This window comes from Cyrtonyx montezumae, unplaced genomic scaffold (genome assembly GCF_038088225.1).
Source record: "Cyrtonyx montezumae isolate F1298 unplaced genomic scaffold, pur_monq_1.0 scaffold_9, whole genome shotgun sequence".
NCBI classification, from domain to species: domain Eukaryota; kingdom Metazoa; phylum Chordata; class Aves; order Galliformes; family Odontophoridae; genus Cyrtonyx; species Cyrtonyx montezumae.
This window is the reverse complement of record NW_027072100.1, coordinates 10,444,666-10,462,791: the sequence shown is the minus strand read 5'-3', so window position 1 is coordinate 10,462,791 and position 18,126 is coordinate 10,444,666. Positions and strand designations below refer to the sequence as shown.

The following is an 18,126-nucleotide window of genomic DNA, read 5'->3' as shown; positions in this document are numbered from 1 at the left end:
CCGGTACGACACTCCCTGTCCCAACTCGTAGTGACATCCCTGTCCGCAGCCCTGAGCAGCCCTGGTGGCCGTACAGCCATCCCCGCACCCACTGTGGAATGAGGGCAGCAGAGATGGGGGGCAGGATGGGGCCAGAGCGCCATCACTTCCCAGTTCTGTGTCCCCAGGAGGAGCAAAGAGAAAACCCGAGTGCCTCACTTGTGTAAGGATTTGCATACATTATTTTTAGGGAAATAACACTGCGGGCAGCCCTCGCACTGCCTGCCCACGTGCTGCCCCCTGCTCTGGGCTGCAGAGCTCCTGGGGTCTTTGCTCAGCCCAGGAACAGCCACTCCCACCCCTCTCCATCCTGTAGGAAGGCCAACGCTTCACCGCAGTGCACCCAAGCCCCCAGCACAGGGCAGGCTGTGGCTGCCACCCGCCCATCCCAGCACAGCTGCTCTGACCCTGCTTTGCTCTGAGAGCACCACCCTGCTCCAGCCCAGCTTGAGGTGGATGGGTGTCCCAGATGTGAGGTGTCCCTGTGCCCCAGCTCACCCCCTGCCCAACACGTGCCTTAGCACCAGGGAAGAGCCTGCTCCAATTCCATCTCATTCCTTTAATTGCAATCTGCAAAAAATGACAGCACTTAGCACTGCTGGCGGGGGCTCCCTCAGACCCACACTGCCCCGAAATACCATGAGCGCAACCGAGAGCAGAGTCCAGTCCCCTCCATGGTGACCTGTGCCTCCTTCACAGGTAGTTGTCTTCCTCCTCCTCCTCCTCCTCCTCCTCGTCCCTCGCCAGTGCCTCGATGTCATGCGTGATGTTGGTGATCATGCGGTTGAAGGACTCGGACTCGGAGCGCAGGGAGCAGCTGTCGTAGCTGCGCACGGCTGAGGCCGACGTGTTGCTCATGCTGCGCTTGATGCGGCCGAAGCTGTCGGTGAGGATGCCGCCCTCCCGGATGCCGATGCTCTCCAGGAAGGTCTCAAAGTACCCGATGTCTTGATCGGGGATGAAGGGCCTCATCCCTGTGACAGATGCCACGAGGCTGTATGGGCTGACCGTGCCAACCCCATCCCAGGGGGCAGAGGGGTCCCACCAACCCCTCAGTGCACACCCAAGACCTCGCCCCCGAGGATGCACTGATGCTATAGCACAGTGATGGATCCATTGCTGGGGGCCGCCCCGATCCCTGGGGCACTCACCCAGCAAGAGGAACTTCCTCCTGTCCCCGTAGAGGCGCAGGAGCTCAGAGCAGTACTCCTGCACCGGCGTGCCCAGCCGGTACTCGCGGAGCATCAGGGCAAACTGCTGGATCTCCTGGGGTGACAGCTTGTTGCGCAGCTGCAGGGAAACAGGGAGAGTCTGGGGGCCGAGGGCAGTGGTGGTAGAGATGAGAAGGATGCTCTACCTGCCCCCAGCCCTCACCGTCACCATGTAGTCCTGCAGCTGCTCCAGCCCCACGCTGCTCTGATCGCTGCCACTGCAGGCGGTGGCCAGGCTGTGGTGGGACTGATGGAAGGAGGGTGAGGATGTCCCGCTATAATACGCCTCGAATGTCTCGTGGGAACCGTTGCTGCTGGGGGATGGAGCAGGGACAGTCAGCGGGCGCTGGCACTGCTTGTGCACAGCACCCATGGGCAGCTGCCCTGCAGCTGGGAACTCACAAGGAGCTGCAGCAGCTGTAGTCAGCGTCATAGCCATACGTCCCATCCGTGCGGCAGCTCTCACCTGGGGAGGGAAAGCTGAGCTCTGAGAGCTTGGGGCACAAACCCCCACGCTGTACTCATGCCCTGCAGTCCCGTGTCACCCCACTCGAGGCTCCCACACCCGCCCCCAGCCACTCACTCCTGCTGGAGAGCCAGGGCCGCGTGGGCGTGGAGGTGTAGTGGTACCCGGCACGGTCCACGCACTCAATGCTCTGATCGCCATAGATGATCTGGAAGACCTGGCAAATGAGCGCGCACGACTCCTCGGCCGCATCCTGCAGTGAGATGGAGGGACCGGGGCTGGGTGCGGGCCGGGAAGGGAACCGTGCACCGGGAACTCACGGGCGCTCACCCTGTTGGGCACGGCGAGGATGACGAGGTTGGAGTAGGCGTCGGGGCACGGCTCCTGAGGGTCCAGCGGGTTGCCACCGGGGTGCCGTCGCTCCCAGCTGCCGAAGCCGGTGCATCTCTCCCAGCTCCCGCCCGCCGTGCCGATCCGCCGCCGCTCCCAGCTGCCGCCGCACGGCTGCCTCCGCTCCCAGCTGCCCGACGGCCGGCCCCGCTGCCGCCGCTCCCAGCTGCCGCCCCGCCGCCGCTCCAGGCTGCCGCCCTGCCGGCCCTCCTGCCCGCCCCGCGCCGCACGCCAGTCCAGGCTGCAGATGGTGTGCCGCCTCTCCATCGCACCTCCCAACCTGCCCGGCTCCGGCCACGCGCTCCCCGAACGCTTCTCAACCGGGGGAACCTCCGGCACCGGGGCCGCTTCGGGGTGCCCGCCAGCGGGGACCGGGTCCACCCCCAGGCCTGGAGGCGGCGAGGAGAGGTGGGGTGTCAGAGTGGGGACCCCAGCTCCCGGACCTGCCCCATCTCTGGTTAAGGATGCACCCCGTGCCCAGGCTGGGGCTCGCCCCCCTCCCCACGAGCCCGGCTGTGGCTGGCTGCTGAGCCCGGGTCTGCTGAGCAACGTAGCCCCTGTTCCCGCATCTGGGCTGGATGCGGTGGGGCGGGGAGCACTTCCCGCATCCTCTCCTGCCGCAGTTAAGCGCGGCCAGGGCTGGGAGCGCAACTGCGAGCTGTCTGCGGGAGCAGCGGGCAGTGCTGCACGAGGTGATGCACTGCAACGGGGCCAAAACACGGTGCCGGCTCCTCCCCATCGCACGAGGGTGCCGTTGCTTGGGACCGGCCGGATTGTGATGGGGTGCCCGCACCTGTTTTGAGGATGAGGAGGTGCAGGGCGTCGTCGCGCAGGTAGGAGGCTGCAGCGATCTCGTGCGTGGGGATGCGCAGGATCAGCTCCTCGTCGTCGCGCCAGGTGAGCAGCAGGCAGCGAGCCGACAGGCTCAGGATGCTGTCCTGCTCCGGAGTCGTCTGCAGGGGCAGCTCCTTCAGCTGCTGCAGACAGAGCACATGCAGGGGCGTGGGGGCTTGATGCCACTGTGCGGTAGCACAGTGAGGTGACAAAAGTGGCATTGGGGACTCCCTTACCCTGGCAGTGTCCAGCAGCTGCAGCACCTCGTCTCGGCTGGAGGGGTTCAGTGAGGCTGTCACCCAGGTCAGGTGGCCCAAAAACTGAGGGGACAGAGCCCGGGGTACTTTTGGGATGGAAAGGTGTCCCCCCTGGTGCTCAGGGGGAACACAATGCAGGGCCATGGGGAGCACACCTGCTCCCCCCTCCTCTCCCCATCTCCTCATCCCTGGGAGGAAGGAGACCAGAAACCCTCCCAGCTCTTGCGGGTAAACCCCCCACTTTACCTTCACCTCTTTCTCCACGTAGTCGTGCAGCAGGATCTGGGGGTCGATCAGGTAGTCGGGGGGGTACAGCGGCACCGAGTGCAGCGGCCGCCGGTAGACACTGCTGCGGAGCACGGTCCTCCGCGCGGCCTTAGGGAACACCAGGCGCCGGATGGGCGACACGAAGCCCTGCGGGACGTGGGGACATGTCAGCACGGCTCCTCCCTGCTGGATCCCCCAAAAATCCTGGGGGGCTCCCCATCTCCCACCCCTTATCCTGGAGCCCAACCCCACAGAGCTGTGATCCCGAAATGCACGCACCTTCTTCCCCTTCTTGGCCTCGCAGTCCATGGCGCTGCCGCCGTCCTCTCTGTCCAACTCCTTTGTTGTTTTCCTGTCGGAAACTCCACCAGAATGGCTCGGATGTGAGTTCCTGCCCCTCTGCGGGTGCTGGGCTGGGCTGGGACTGGGGCTGACAGTGGGACTGGAGTTTGACTGGGATGGGCCTGAGACCAGAAATGATATGGGACTGGGACTGAGCTGGGGCTGGCACTGGGACTGAGACAAGGACCAGAACTGGGATGGGACTGGGATGGAACTGAGACTGGGACTAGTACAGGACAGTGGCTGTGACTGTTACGGGGCTGGGACTTGAAGTGGCATTGATCTGGAACTGGGTCAGGACCAGGGCAGGAGTGCCCATGCAGCAGAGCAACCCCTTCCACTCAGTGCGCCAGGGATCCCATGGACTGTCTGCCCCCATCCTGGCATGGAGGAGGACTCCATCTCGAGGCCAGACAGCAATGCCCAAAGTTCTCTGACCCCCAGAGCAACCCATGAACCCCCACCGTGGGTCTGGGAGTCAGATGGCAATCAGGGTCCCCCCAGCATAGAGGAGGTTGGAGCAGGATCACTGGCGACAGGCTGTGTCCGGCAGTTTCCTCCCCGGCACACCACATCCTGCCCACACACCCCTTCCCTGCCAGAGGCAGCAGGGCTGGGGGCTCCAGGCAGGTAGCACACCCACAGCTGTCCCCAGATATTCCCAGCATCTGGGGAGCCCCGCTGCAGGACTGGTGGGGACTGGGAAGAGGAGGAGGAGCCAGCAAGGAAAAGGCTGTGGCAGGCAGCGCTTATTGAAATGAATTTAATATCTCATGTTGCAGCAAAATTAAAAATATACAAAAAGTTTGTGGTATACAAAAAAGTCTCGGTCAGACCCCAGTCTCTCGCTCACCCCCTGCCCGCGCTGAGGGTCCCAGAGAAGAAGGTGGCACACAGAGTATTTACAGTACGTGACAGCCGGGCTCCCAGGTCCTGGGCACCTTGGGGGGGGGATGTGGCTGAGACCCTCAGTCCCCACTGGGGAGAAACAGCCCCAGCCCAGAGCAGCAGGGCCTGGTCCTGGTCCGAGCTGCGTCCCCTGTTCCCTGAACTCGGGGTGGTCCCACTGAGGCCCTCAGAGCTGCCCCTGCCCTGTGGTGCCCAGCTCAGCCCCAGCTCGAGCCCTCTTGGTGTGGTCCCAGTGAGTGCTGCTGTCCTGACACTGCTGCCATTGTCACTGCTGCCAGCTGAGCTTGGCTCCCCCAACATTGCCCATTCAGCCCGGCTGGAGCAGGGCTGGGGAACCACCGGGCATGGGGGTCACACGTACCATCCCACACTGCCCTACACCACAGCTGCTGCCCCGATCCCAACATGGGAGCAGCCCAGGACTGAGGGTACCGTGGCATGAGTGCATAGAAAAGAGTCCCTATGTCCTGTGCCCCTGGGAAGGGCACAGGCTGCAGCTCAGCCCAGGCGGTGTGGCTCCACATGGTGGTCACGGGCAGAGGGCCGTGGTGTCCAGCACCAGCATGGCACTGGCACAGCAGCTACTGAATGACCGGGGGCTTCCAGCTGCTGGCACCCGGCTGCCCCATGCCCAGCTAGCTCCCATCTTCTCATCATGCTTCCCTGAGGATAACGGCTGCCTCCTCCGCTGGGACCCCACCAGGGCTGCCCTGGGGCTCAGTGGGGCAGAGTGGGATTTTTTGCCCATTCCTAGGGGTAGAGGAGGAGTGTGGGTCGCGGAGGGGGCCCAGCCCGCTGCCCAGACCCAGCTCTGCTCTGTGCCCTCCTCCAAAAGGGTTCCGAGGCGTTCAGATAGCACCAGTTAGCACCAGTGACCCCACGTGGCTCACCCCAGCCTGCGGTCATCCCTCGAGCTACGGAGAAATGGGAAACAAAACCAATGCAGCCCGACGGGCACCCCCCAGCACCATGGGACACCATGGGAACACTGGGGCTGGAGGAAGGCACCGGGGCTGTGGGGGACTCTGGATGGGATTCATGCCTGGGGGGCAGCAGCTCTGCACTGCAAACCCAGCTGCAAACACACACATACACACAAACACACACACACAGGCGGACACACAGACACGGGGCACGAACACAGGTTGGGGTACATTCAGCACAGCCCTTAGGGCAGGGGGCACTGCGGGCTGGGACCGAGCCACGCACACATTCAAATGCAGAGGCCAGGGCAGCCGTGCTCCTCTGCGGAGGCAGTAGGGGGCTGGGGGCACCGTCCTGGCTCAGGTTCCCATCGCTGAGCTGAGGGGGCTGATGCTGATGGGAGGGTGGATGAAGATAGTCCCGGCTGGGGAATGGAGGGGAGAATGAATGAGGGTGAATGTGGCTTTGTGGAGCCCCCGGGCCCATCACCACTGCCCCGCACAGCCCTCCCGGTGCCAGCCAGGCCCTGCCCCACCAGCGTCAGTGGAGGTAGAAAATGTCACACAGAATGTCACCCGTCTGGTGAAAACCAACACAATGCGATGAAGCGGTTCCCAGGAGGGCAGGAGGGGGGTGGTGAGGTGCTGTGTCCCTCACCACTGGCCTCAGGGTCAGGGGCTGTGCCCCATGCTTGGAATGGCAGCTCCTGGAGTGGAGGCATGGCTCGAGCATGTGTGAGGGAATTGAGGCTGAGATGAAGGGGAACATGGTGGGGGGGGCTGCCCTGGCCCTATGCCACACACTCCCTGGAGTTGCCAGGAACCCCCAACTCCAGTACAGCCCCACTCCAGACCCGCAGCCCCATGGCTTTCCCCCGTCACTCACATTCTCCACATTCCCCCTGTGCCGTACCCCCAAAGCCCCTCACCGGAGCGGGGTCCCTGTTGTCCCCATGCACCCCGCGGCCCCCACCCTGTGCCACCAACCTGGCAGCTCAGGCACAGGTGAGGTATTTTGGCAAGGACGAGCCCCCGGCGCGCAGCCAGCCCGTGGGGGGATAGCACCAAGGGACCTCACCGGCCCCTGCCCGCGGGGCGCTCGGCGCGGCCACCCCTCGGTGCCGGCAAACCGAAAAGAAAGGCAAAACGCTGCGAAGAGATGGGACAGCCCGGCGGGGGACACCCCTGCCCTACACGGTGGTCTCATACTCCAGGAGCTCCTGGGACACTCCGGCCGTGCGGTACTGCAGGCGCGGGGTGCTGGGCGAGGCGTACTCTAGCGCCAGGATGGTCTTCCGCAGGCGCCGGTCGATGAAATGGGCATCCCAGGCCGGGTACTTCTTCCTGGGGAGGTCTATGCGGATGACGGGTCCCTCTGTCCGCGGGGTGCGGGCGGCCGGCGGTGTCGGGGCGCAGGGCCGCACCTGGAAGACGGGCACGCAGCTGTCCCGCTCCCCCGGTGCCCCTTCCCGCTCCCCCCCTGTAGTCCGCGGCAGTGAGCGCGGGGGGCTGGTGACCGCGTCCGCCGGGGAACTCGGTGCTGGGGGAGGCCGCTGCCGGAAAATGCAGCCCCCAGAGCTGGGGCCGAACATGGGGCCGTTGGGGTGCAAGAGGCAGTAGTAGATGAACATGAAGAAGATGCCGAGGGCGAAGCTGGAGCTGACCACGCAGACGAGGATTAAGGCGTTGAAGTCGGATATGGTCTTGCGGTCGTAGTAGAGGAACCAGAGGATGGTAAGGGCGGCGTTCTCTGACAGCGTGATGATGTAGTAGATGCACATGCGGTAGCGGCTCCGTCCCTCCTTGACGTTGAACCAGCAGAAGATGTAGATGATGCCCACCACCATGTTGTAGATGATCTCCTCCCACTTGGACATGCAGAAGTCCGTCTCGCCCTGGATGATCCAGAAGGTCATGATGCACCAGTGGGTGACAATGAAGATGCCGAAGTAGAGCTGGAACACGGAGGCGAAAAGAGCGAAGGCGATGGCGCGAGCGGCGATGGTGAAGAGGTGCCACAGGATCTGCACCACGGCCCCTTTGTAGGACATGGGCATCTTGTCCTCCCGCGAGTCCCGCAGCACCTTCTGGTAGGAGGCGATCATCCATGCCAGGGAGACGAGTGAGGCCGAGGCTGAGAACCCTGCGGGCACAGAGGGGCTGTGAGAACGGGACGGGGATGAGGAGCGGACACGGCCGTCCCCAGGCTGCAGCCCCCCAGCCCCTCCCCACCGCCCAGGGTGTCTCTACCTTGCAGCGCCTCGATGTCATTCTGCTGCACCATGATGCTGAGCTGCAGCACCAGCTGCGGCGCGCTCTTCAGGAAGGTCTCCAGCAGCCGCAGCATGCTGATGTCCGCGTTCTCAAACATCATCCTCCAGTAGAAGTGGCGGCGGCGGTGCTCGGCCTGCCAGCGGCTCTGCAGCCCCAGGTACAGCGTGCGGAGGTACCTGTGTCGGGGGTGGGGAGCGTTGAGGGCGGCCCCCACCATGCTCACCTCCCACAGCTGTGCCCCGTGGTGCTGCCTTCCTGCTGCAGCGTGGCACGGCCCTCCCACTTGAGGCCGTGGAGGCCCTCGAGCTGCAGGTGTGGGGCAGCACATGGTGCTGGTGCCAAGCCACTCCCACCCAGCCCTGTGCCCTCTTCTCCCCGGTGTAAGGTCTCATTCTTTCCCCCAACCATGACCCCGCTCTTCACCACCTGCACGTTTCAGGTGCCCTGCTTGCAGCCCATCACTGTGCCAGGCTGCTTCTCCAAGGGGATATTTTGGTCCTGGCTGGCTCACAGCCCACACTGCCTGCCCCAGGCAGAGGAAGGAGGGAGCAAGAGGACCAGCTGGTCTTGCGGGGTGCCCACAGGGAGCTGCCATGTCGGTGCTGCCTTGGATCTTGGCAGAGCTGCAGGCACGGGCACGGCCATATGGTCCATGCTTGGGGTCAGCGATGCCATACGTGGCACCGACGCATGCACCGCTGAGTCACCGGGAGCCCTCCCCACGGCACCGGGCCAGCAAGGCTCAGGGAAATGCCATGTCCTATGGAGGGAACACATGTCCTTTGGAGGGGACACGGGGATGGATGCACTCAGGCTGCTCCACATTGACTGCTCACAGATTTGGGAGGAGAGAAGGGAGACAGATGAGTATGAAAACAGAAAGATTAAGCTAAAGGAAGTCAGACCATAAAGCTCCCTCCCAACCTAGTAAAAATGTCACACAAACTGATGGCCTTTATATCAGATCCATAAAACGCTGTCAGTCGACTCCATTAGCCCATGAGCGCTGGGAGAAGCCCTGATCCCAGCACTTTCAGCTCATCCATCAGCAGGAGGAGGCAGAAGCCGGCCCTGTTCCCTTTGTGGCCATGTCCTGGGGCCTCTCACATCAGTGTTCACTGCAGGGCTGGTGCAGAGTTAGGGGCTGCATGGCCTACAGATGGGGGGAGGAGTCAGCTGGTGCCACCCAGGCCCCCGAGCCACCCAACTGCCACCACCATCTGTTCCCACAGCACACAGGAGGGAGGGCAGGGACACCAGCCCCATGGGGCTCCTGGTGCCACTTGGCAGAGAGAGGGCATCAGGATTCTGCGAGGCACTGCCTGCAGCATCCTCCAGGGCCGCCTCCATCCCCTCCCTGCCAGCCTCCATCGCCCTTCTGCCTGGCTCCAGCATCCCCTCTCCTGGCTCACACGAGCCGGGGCAGCCCCAGGGCCCTGCTGCGGCCGGGGCTCAGCCGGGCTGATTCCAGCCTTCCCATCTGGCTTCTCCCGCTCCGCATCTCTGCTCCGTATGGCTCCTTCTGCAGCCTCTCCTCTCTGGAGAACAGCCCAGTGCCGGGTGGTGGCGGCCGCATCCTGCGGGGCTGTGCCATGAGCCGGTGCTGGAGGGGCTGAGGTGGCCAAAAGGAGCAGCAGGGGCAGAGGAAAACTGGGGGGGATCCATTCTGGGCTCTGCCAACCCATCCCTGAGATCCTCCCAAAGACCTTGGAGCTCTGGCAGCCAAACAAGACGTCCCTGCTGGCAAATCATGCCATTCCCATCCGGCACCACAGTGGAAGTGGGGTGGGGTTGGGGATCCACGCACACCCCCATCTGCAGCTCCTCAAAGTGGCCCTCAGAACCCCCACCACCCCCCCAGCTTTCCATGGGGCACGGATATCCTCCCATCTTCCCATCAGCTCCATAGATCTCATTAAACCGAGATTTCATCTCCCATCAAGTTGCCAGAATGAAATGCTGATTCCTATTTGTTATGCATTTGATCACGCCGTTTGTGTTTCAGCCCAGGAAAAGATCCCCGCGCGCGCTGACGGAGCACCGCCAGGTTTTTATGAACTGAGAGCAGCAGCAGCTGCATGAGAAATACGGAATCAATTACTTAAAAAAAAAATCATTTAATTTTCAAAAAAACTGATGATGAGGCAGAAACCAAAAGAGAGCGCTCTTAGGGCTAATTACTGCCTCCTTTGTATTAAAAAGCCCGATCTGACAAAAATTCCCACAGAGGGTTGGGGTGGCAGTGGGGGCAGGAGCACTGTGTGCACAGCCCCGGCCCCACAGGATGGCCCCACAGTCATTGGTCACCCCACGGCCTCATCACTGACCTGGTTTGACGCCTGCAGTCCCAGTGCCATCCCAGTTTGCAAAGGTTGGGAGAAAAGCAGGGTCCTGATCCTAACCCTAATGCCAATCCTAACCCTAACCGTGGTTCTTCCAACGCCAGCAGTCACCGTCCTCAGGTGTGAAGACACAAGACCTCCCCCAGCCTGAGAGTGAGCAATGGGGAGCGTGATTTTCTTGACAAGTAATTTGGGATATCGTCCCTCATTGCTTTATTAAAACAAGGAGAAAAATGCTTCCCTGTTGCCAATCCACGACACAAGCCACAAAGCTGAACCACTGGGGAGAGCCCTGTGTGCAGACCCCTGTCTGGCCTGCACGCAGGACTCGGTCCCCAGGTTCCCCCTTCCCTGCAGCCCCACCTCACCCCAATTGCAGTTCTCTGGGGAACATATGGGGCTATGCAGGGATTGATTGGGATGGGTGAGAGTTACTGAGGCAATCACGGCGGCCCCAGCCGTGGGAGTGGGTAAATGCAGGGAGGGGAGGCATGGGCAGGGAGAGCTGAGCATCTTGGCCAAGGAAAAGCTTTCCTTCCACATGCAGTGTTTATTTGGCTATAATTCAACACTTCTTAAACTGTCACATCCACCTGCACCGGATCCAGTCTCGCTAATGGGTTTAGTGAACTGCATTTAACTGGTCACCCGAGCAAATCCCAAATCCTCGGATTAGAAAGAGCCTCAGCTGCAGCTTGAAACCAACGTGTCCTGGAGGGTCAGTGCTGAGAGTTACCACTTTAATTGGCTTAGGAGCCTGAAGCAGATAGGAGACTGCAGCTGACACAACTGGGAGCAAAACCCGACCCGGCTCTGACCAAACCCTGGTAATTGTTCACCCGGCCCCGGGGAGTTCGTCCTCCCTCCCAGCTCCTGCAGTACACCCAGAGGCAGATTGTTCCCATTCTGCCACCACCACACCAAGAGCCAGACCGAGGGGATGCAGGACAGGCAGGGAGGGAAGGACAGGAGCTGCTCACGCAGAGCACATTGCGCTGTGAAACAAAGTTAGAGATCCCCACAGCATCCTAAGAAAAGCAGAAGAGAAACACATGCAGACAACAAGGAGGAAAGCAGGCTCTGTGACACAGTACATCAGGAGGGGAAGCAGCACCAAAACAGGACCAGGAGCATCGCTTGCTCAGGGCATTGTTTCAGGAATATGCCATTGTCTCCACTCCCCTCCCAGCATCTCCAGGCATCAGCTCCATTGCACAGCAGTGGATGAAGCTCAGTGGAGCTGGGAGGGAGCAGCACTGGCTCCATCACACAGGGAAAGAAGGTGCTCAGACAGAAATGATTGTGCCAAGAAACCATCAGCTTCGGGAGGGTGTGCATAGGATCATGCAAAGGGGCTCAAGTCTGCTCTGGGCCAACTGCTGCTCGCTCTGCCTGCAGGCCCAGCAGGGCAGGTAGCAGAAATACAGCCCCATGGAAACCAGGGGACAACTACTCCCTTCTTGCCCACAGCAGCTCCAAGCGAGACCTGGGGAATCCAGGGAGGAGGCTCTGAGCCTAAGGTGCTTGGTGCCCAGCAGAAACACTGCATATCCCCAGGATGCGGTCCCCGTGGCCAGACAGGTGCCCTCACCAGGCCCAGCACCACCCAGGGACAACAGGCCTGTGCCACTCAGCAGAACTGCAGCTCCTCACGCCCTACCCACACCCACAGCTCCTGCTCATAGCCAGGCTCTGCCAAGAGCCCTCCACACCCTACCCCTTCTGTGGCTGCAGAAGGATTGGTCCCCACGCCCACCCCAGCTGCACACTGCCATGCCCACCTACATCCTCCACCTGCTTCCCGGCCATCCCCACCTGTGTTCTCCGTCCTCCCTGCATCTGCCGATCCCCACGCGTGTCCCTACACACCTCCCCTCCGTCCAGCCCCATCCCATCCCTATGACCCCCTCCTTTTACCTCCAGACTTCCCCGAGCTGCAGCATCTGGATGCAGCCCCACAGCCTCCTTCGCTCCATCCCCACCCCATCCCTCGGACCCCCTTTTACCTCCAGACCTGCCCCAGCTGCAGCAGGTGGATGCAGCCCTGCAGCAACCAGACGCAGAGGCGGCAGCATCCGCGGCGGCCGCGGGCGCTGTCCTTGGTGCTGCCGGCGCTGTCCTTGGTGCCGACGGCGAAGTCGTACACGAACCACCTGAAGCTGAGCAGCTGCACCACGAGCGAGGGCAGCAGCACGAAAAGCAGCGTCAGCCCGAACCACCACCGCTGCCCCCGCACGTAGTAGTGGGCCGCCAGCCACAGGTCCGAAGCGCCGTCCGCGAAGCACACGAGCAGGGCGCACAGCACCCAGCAGCCGTCCCGCAGCCGGTACCGCCGGGCCGGGGGGGCCCCGCCGCCCGCCCGCCTCCCCCCCCCGCCGCCGCCGCCGCCCTCCGGGCTCTCCAGCCTCACGGCCGGGCCGCCGCCGCCGTCCGACTTCGCGGCCATGTTGTCGGGGGAGAGGAGGAGAAAGGAGGGAGCGGGAGAGACTTCCGGAGGGAGGACGGAGCCGCCGAGCCCGCCCCGGCAGCGCCCGCTCCCCCTCCCCCCCCCGCGCCGGCCTCGCCCCGCGCCCGCCGGCCGGGCCCCGCCGCACCGGCACCGGCACCGCCGCGCCCCTCCCCCCCCACCCCCCCACCCCTTCACCCCGGGCAGCCCCCGCCCCGGCCCCGCCGCTCCCCCTCTCCCGGAAAGGGCAGCGCCCCTTGGGGACCTCCCCCTGCCCAGACCGCCAGCACCCCCCGGCTCGGACCGGCGCAGCCCCGCTGCCGGCTAAAATCACGGCCCCGCTGCCCGAGCATCTCCGCCCAGCGCCTGCGGCTCCTCGGCACGGCAGAGCCTGCCCGTGGCTCCGGCCCCGAACGGGTGCGGGCGGTGGGAGCCAGGGCCTGGGCGGACAAAGGTGTTGTGAGGCCGGGAAAGGGACGTGGGGACACAGAGACACAGACACATGGGTCCCCGGGATCACGGGGACACAGGATCGCAGGAACTCAAGGACATAGGGGCATAGAGACATAGGCCACCAAGCTCCCACCCAAGGCAGACTGAGGGAGGGAAGAGGGCAGCTGCTGGGCTGCTCCCCCCTGGCACCTGGAGCCCACTGGGCTGAACCCAAGCTCAGCCATGGGGAAAGCCTCTGTGGAGCTGCATAACCCAGCCAAGTGCCAAGGTCTGTGTGAGGACCTGACTCTCCCTCTCCGCCTCTCCTCCATTTGCAGCCCATCAGCACAGATGCAGCAAGTCCTGAGCATCCCCTGTCCTGGGGTACAGGGATCATGGAGCCAGCACCCCCAGCAGCACCCAGAGACCCGCAGGGGAGGGAAAGGGGCTTTTTGCTGCTTTGCAGAGCGTCTCCAGGGAGAGCGATGGTATGGAGGCAGCTGTCTCTTTACAGCAGCCTCAGCCCCTCGCTGCTGGCTGCGTTTCAGCCTGTCAGGTTCACCCCAGCACGGCTGCTGCCGGAGGAGCCAAGCGAGTGGATGGAGCCCACGGCGTGCACACTGCAGCACGCAGCGAGGGGGAGTCTGCTTTATCCCAGGAAACGCAGCTAACTTTCCAACTCCGTCTCGCTCAGTGGCAAAGGGGATCAGCTCAGAGCCGGGGAGGAGCCTGGCTCACCGGTCCACGAAGCACAGGGAACACGCTGTGGGAGGAAGGCATTGGGCAGCCCAGGGGAGCAGAGGCAGGCCCTCTGTGAGGTGCATGTATTTTTATGGGTAATGCGACTTAAATGCTGCCTAACCTTGAGATGCTCCTGACAGATCCCCTCTGCAAATGCTCACCGGGGGGAGGGGATGCTGATCTTGGCTGTCCAGAGGCAGGAGAAGCACTCCTGGTGCCCCCTCACTCAGTCCTTGGGAGTATGGGCAATGGCGCAGGGTCGGTGCCATAACCCTCTGAGCACAGCCCCAGGATAAGGGGAAACCAGGGGGAGGAGGGGGCCCTTCCTCCACAGACCCTGAAATGCCCCCTCCAAAGTGGAGCCTGAGTACGAGGTGACTGTGGTTTGATGTCTCATTTATCTTAACAACAGACCCCAACAATCACAGGGAGAAATGAGGGAAAAAAAAAAAAAAAGCACCCTGTAAACACCCCTGAAGCCTTCCTGTGCAGCTGTCAGCAGGCAGGGAGGGTTTCAAGCTGCATAAATAAAAGTGCTGCAAGAAAGAAAGAAAAAGGAACGGCACTGAAACCCCAAATCTTCTCTTTGCACAACAAAATACAGACTGATGCAAACCACCCCACAGCAGCGGGCGGGCAGCCCCATGTGCTGGCTGCATAGGTTCCCAGGAGGGGAAATAAACATGCAATCAATCTGAACGGGCCTCCAGCCTCCGGGCTCAGTCCAGCTTCCAGGCAAGCAGCTTGCCTGTGGCGCCGGATCCAGGAGAAGAAAGGCCGTGATGATTTGTGTCTGGCTCAGAGCCTGCAGAGGGAGAGGCCTGCAGAGCATGGCACTGGCAGCCACTCACCGCCTCGGGAATGTTTCAAGGTGCCCAAAGCTTTGTGATGCTTCCTGCCACACAGCTCAGCCACAGCTTCCGTGTTGAGCTCTGACCCTCTGCATGGCCCTGGCAAAACCCTGCCTTTATTTTGGTGTGAGCTGGAGAACAGCATTGCCTGCCCATCCCATTCCCATCCTCATTCCCACCACCCAATCCTGGCCTACACATTACACTCATGTGAGGCAGGATGGATGGCCACAGCTTCTACTGCCCATAGAGGTCTGAAGAGTGTGTGTCCCTGGGAAGCAACCCTAGCTCCAGCTGCAGCTGTGATCCCAGCACGCATTATGGAAATCACGCACGCTGTCTCCTGATCCCATCAAAGCAGAAAGGATCAAATGCTGCCTGTGCACCAGGCAGAGAGCTGCAGCCAAGGGCTCTGCGGTGGATGCTGCAGTGTGGGGCTGTAGGACAGGTCTGTGTCCCGTGTCCTACACACGTTGTGTCCCTCTACAGCCGACCCCGGCATACACATCATGCGGAGACCCCTCAGGAGGGAACGCTGTGGATGGGGAGCAGCCAGCTCCCGGCCCCACCTTGAAACCCCCACTGGAAAGGAGCATTTCTCAGCTCTGGCATCCAGCCCCAGTCCTGCTGCTTCTTCTGGTTGGTGTCGGGAAAAAAATCCAAACCGAGCCCGAATCACTCCCAACCCAATCCAGGTTCCACCACTTCACTGGGAGCCCTGCGCAGACTGAGACCTCTCCCGTTAACTGTCACAAACGACCTTACGCGATTAGGGCCGGTAATCTTCCGATCTGCTTAATCTTTCCCCCGGGGATTATCATCACACCGCTCCTCGCAGCCCTTCGCCGGGGCACGGAACCTCGCAACACCCCGAGATGGAAGGGATGGCTGAGCCCACCCCCCCCGGCTCCGCGCAGAGAGCCCCGACATCAGACCCCGAGCTCCGGCCCCACCCCCACCCCCAGCGCCGCCCTCCCTGCCGTGTCCCGCAGTGGCCTCACGGGGGCGCTGTGCCGTCCGCCGCGGAACTGCGGAGCGCGGTCGCGGCACCCGCCCGGCGGGGAGAGACGGACGGACGAACGGACGGACGGGGCGGGGCTGCCGCCATGGCGCGGGACCCGGCCTTCGTGCTGCGCTACCTGGCCGAGGTGGAGGAGCTGGCCGAGGACGTGCTGGCGGTGCGGCAGCAGGTGCGGCCCGGCTCCTCTCCGCGGCCCGCCCCCCTCCGGTCCCAGTCCTCCCGTCTCCTTCTGTCTCTGTGCAGATCGTCGACCTGGACGTGAAGCGGAACCGGAACCGCGAAGCGCTGCGGGCGTTGCACAAAGACCCGGAGCCCGAGGGTGAGGCCGAGAACCCCGCGGGGATCGGGGCGGTGCGGTGCGGTGCGGGGAAACGCTGAACCCGTCTGCTCCCCCCCCGCAGGAAAAGCCATGGTCTGCTTCGGGAGCATGTTCATCGAGCTGCCCAAGGCGAAGACCAAGGAGATGCTGCAGAAGGGTACGGCGGGCCCTGCCCGGTGCTGAGCGCGGCGAGGTTTGAGCTAAATAACCCCTCGGCTGCGAGCAGGCAAAGCCCCACGGTGCTGTGCTGTGCTGCCATCCCGCCCTGTTCACGCAGCCCCTGGGGGTCTGAGCAGAGGCCCAGCACTGCCCGAGCACACCTGGAGGCCGCCCCCTCCCGCCCTATGTTCAACCCCGGCCCCCCTTATTCCTGCTCTGCTATTTTCAGATCAGGAACATCTGGATGAGGAGATAAACAAGCTCCGGAAGGAGCTGCGTGTGAAGGTCAACCGCCTCTTTGAAGCTCAAGGTAAATGCTCTTGGTCTTGAACCCTGCAGCAGAGGTCTGGGAGCACATGTTCTGGGGAGGCTGCAGAAACTCAAGGCCTGGGTGCTCCTGGGGCTGTTATTTCTCTCACTTTGCCATTCCCTCCCTGCTCTGGCAGCAGCGTGTAGTTCTTGGTGCAAAGCTGCCACCCAGCAGCGTGCTGAACGGGCTCCTGAAGCACACAGCAATGACCACGTTGTATATTTGGAACAATTTATTCTCCAGAGGAGGAGTGGTGCAGCTGCCCAGGGGGTGGTGGGTCCCTTTTCCTGGAGGTGTCCAAGAACCATGGAGATGTGGGCACTGTGGGGTGGGTTGGGGCTGGACCTGAAGCTCTCCTGTCTTTTCCAACCTCCCCAGAATTCCTGTGCAGTTTCACATGCAATGCTTCACATGTTTTATAGCAGAATCCCAATGCTGTGTGTGGTCTCACAGGTAAACCTGAGCTGAAGGGATTTAACCTGAACCCCATGAGCCCTGAGGAAATGAAACTCATCAATCGCATCCTGGAAGGCTGAGGCAGCCATGCAAACACCACCCAGCATGATGTGCTTAGGTGTCACTCACTGTGGATGCACTGTATCAGCCTCAGCATTTCCAGCACTCCTGCGTTCCTGGAGCCTCTTGTGAAGAACCTGGTGGGCACAGGGAGGGACATGGCTCCTCAGCTGCAGTTCTGGCTCTAAACCCTCCCTGCTCCTTTCTGAGGACAGAGCAGTGCAGAGGCAGCTGCTGAAACACTGCCTTATTCACGGCCTCCGACAAACACCCTCTTGCAAGGGGGGTTATTAAAATCAGCACTGTGGGGCATTCCTAACTGTGTTTGTTGTTGGGTTTTTATGTGAGAGCTTCTGTAGTTTGGCTTCAGAGCCAGTTCACTGTAGTGTCAGGAACAGGAGTAGGAGGAATTGTAACTCTACAGCATGCCCGGAGCATAGAAGAGCTGTGTGTGCCTGTGGTATTAAAACAAAATGAAACTATACATCTGAAACATGTCAGGAATCTCCTTAAAGATGCGTAGGGAGGAACAGAAGAAGGCAGCATCCTGGTGGCCTCAAACACAGTCTGCTGTCAAGTTGGGGGATATGAGAACACAGAAAATGAGGCCTTCAAAACAGGAGGAAAGAATAAAATGTCTATACGTTAGCAAAAACCTGCAGCTTAAAGAGCCTGGACTTGGCCTGTAGTGAAAGGATAGTTTATGTAAGTTGTAATTGTTTCTCCAAAGGTTGTAGAACTTCATGGCAACAGGTTTTGTGGTCTGACACACTTCTGCAGTAGCAGCAGAAGGATCAGGTGCCTGCCTGCCCTAAAAGCTTTGTTTTGCTGGTCAGAATGTGTTCAGCTGCTTTGTTTTCATACTCTATGCAGAATGCAGGTGGTCAGCTGAGAAGCCAGCATCACCTTGAGTGCCTTGTCAGCCATCTATTTTGTTCCAGCCTGTCACAGCTTCCCAGCTGGGGAAGCCTTCAGGAGCAAGGCCAGCTGTCTTGGGCTGTGTCACAGACCTGCTGCTGCACAATAGAAGGAAGAGAGATCATGAACTTTATCTACAGCAATCTCCCAACCCGAGCT

At 61.7% G+C, this 18,126-nt stretch overlaps 3 protein-coding genes across 7 annotated transcripts; 1 reads left to right on the top strand and 2 right to left on the bottom strand.

Annotated features, from left to right (window-relative positions):
• Positions 1-602: 602 nt before the first annotated feature.
• Positions 603-3,805, bottom strand: CCM2L (CCM2 like scaffold protein). Of its 5 annotated transcripts, none has more exons than XM_065754625.1 (10): positions 3,744-3,805; positions 3,444-3,611; positions 3,177-3,260; positions 2,900-3,083; positions 2,047-2,495; positions 1,834-1,969; positions 1,653-1,716; positions 1,414-1,564; positions 1,191-1,329; positions 603-1,013 (listed from the first exon to the last, which is right to left on the bottom strand). In XM_065754625.1, the coding sequence occupies exons 1-10, from the start codon at positions 3,771-3,773 to the stop codon at positions 733-735; spliced, it is 1,686 nt and encodes a 561-aa protein (XP_065610697.1). In that variant the 5' UTR covers positions 3,774-3,805; the 3' UTR covers positions 603-732. The 5 variants fall into 5 exon arrangements, with proteins under 5 accessions (XP_065610697.1, XP_065610698.1, XP_065610700.1 ...); XM_065754626.1 differs by having other exon boundaries at positions 1,414-1,561; XM_065754628.1 differs by having other exon boundaries at positions 2,900-3,080.
• A 3,023-nt stretch (positions 3,806-6,828) lies between these two features.
• Positions 6,829-12,700, bottom strand: XKR7 (XK related 7). Its single transcript, XM_065754135.1, has 3 exons — positions 12,261-12,700; positions 7,889-8,088; positions 6,829-7,781 (listed from the first exon to the last, which is right to left on the bottom strand). Exons 1-3 carry the CDS (start codon positions 12,698-12,700, stop codon positions 6,829-6,831), a joined length of 1,593 nt encoding a protein of 530 aa, XP_065610207.1.
• A 3,118-nt stretch (positions 12,701-15,818) lies between these two features.
• Positions 15,819-17,368, top strand: PDRG1 (p53 and DNA damage regulated 1). Its single transcript, XM_065754377.1, has 5 exons — positions 15,819-15,914; positions 15,989-16,064; positions 16,147-16,221; positions 16,453-16,533; positions 16,987-17,368. Exons 1-5 carry the CDS (start codon positions 15,831-15,833, stop codon positions 17,067-17,069), a joined length of 399 nt encoding a protein of 132 aa, XP_065610449.1. The 5' UTR covers positions 15,819-15,830; the 3' UTR covers positions 17,070-17,368.
• Positions 17,369-18,126: the final 758 nt, after the last annotated feature.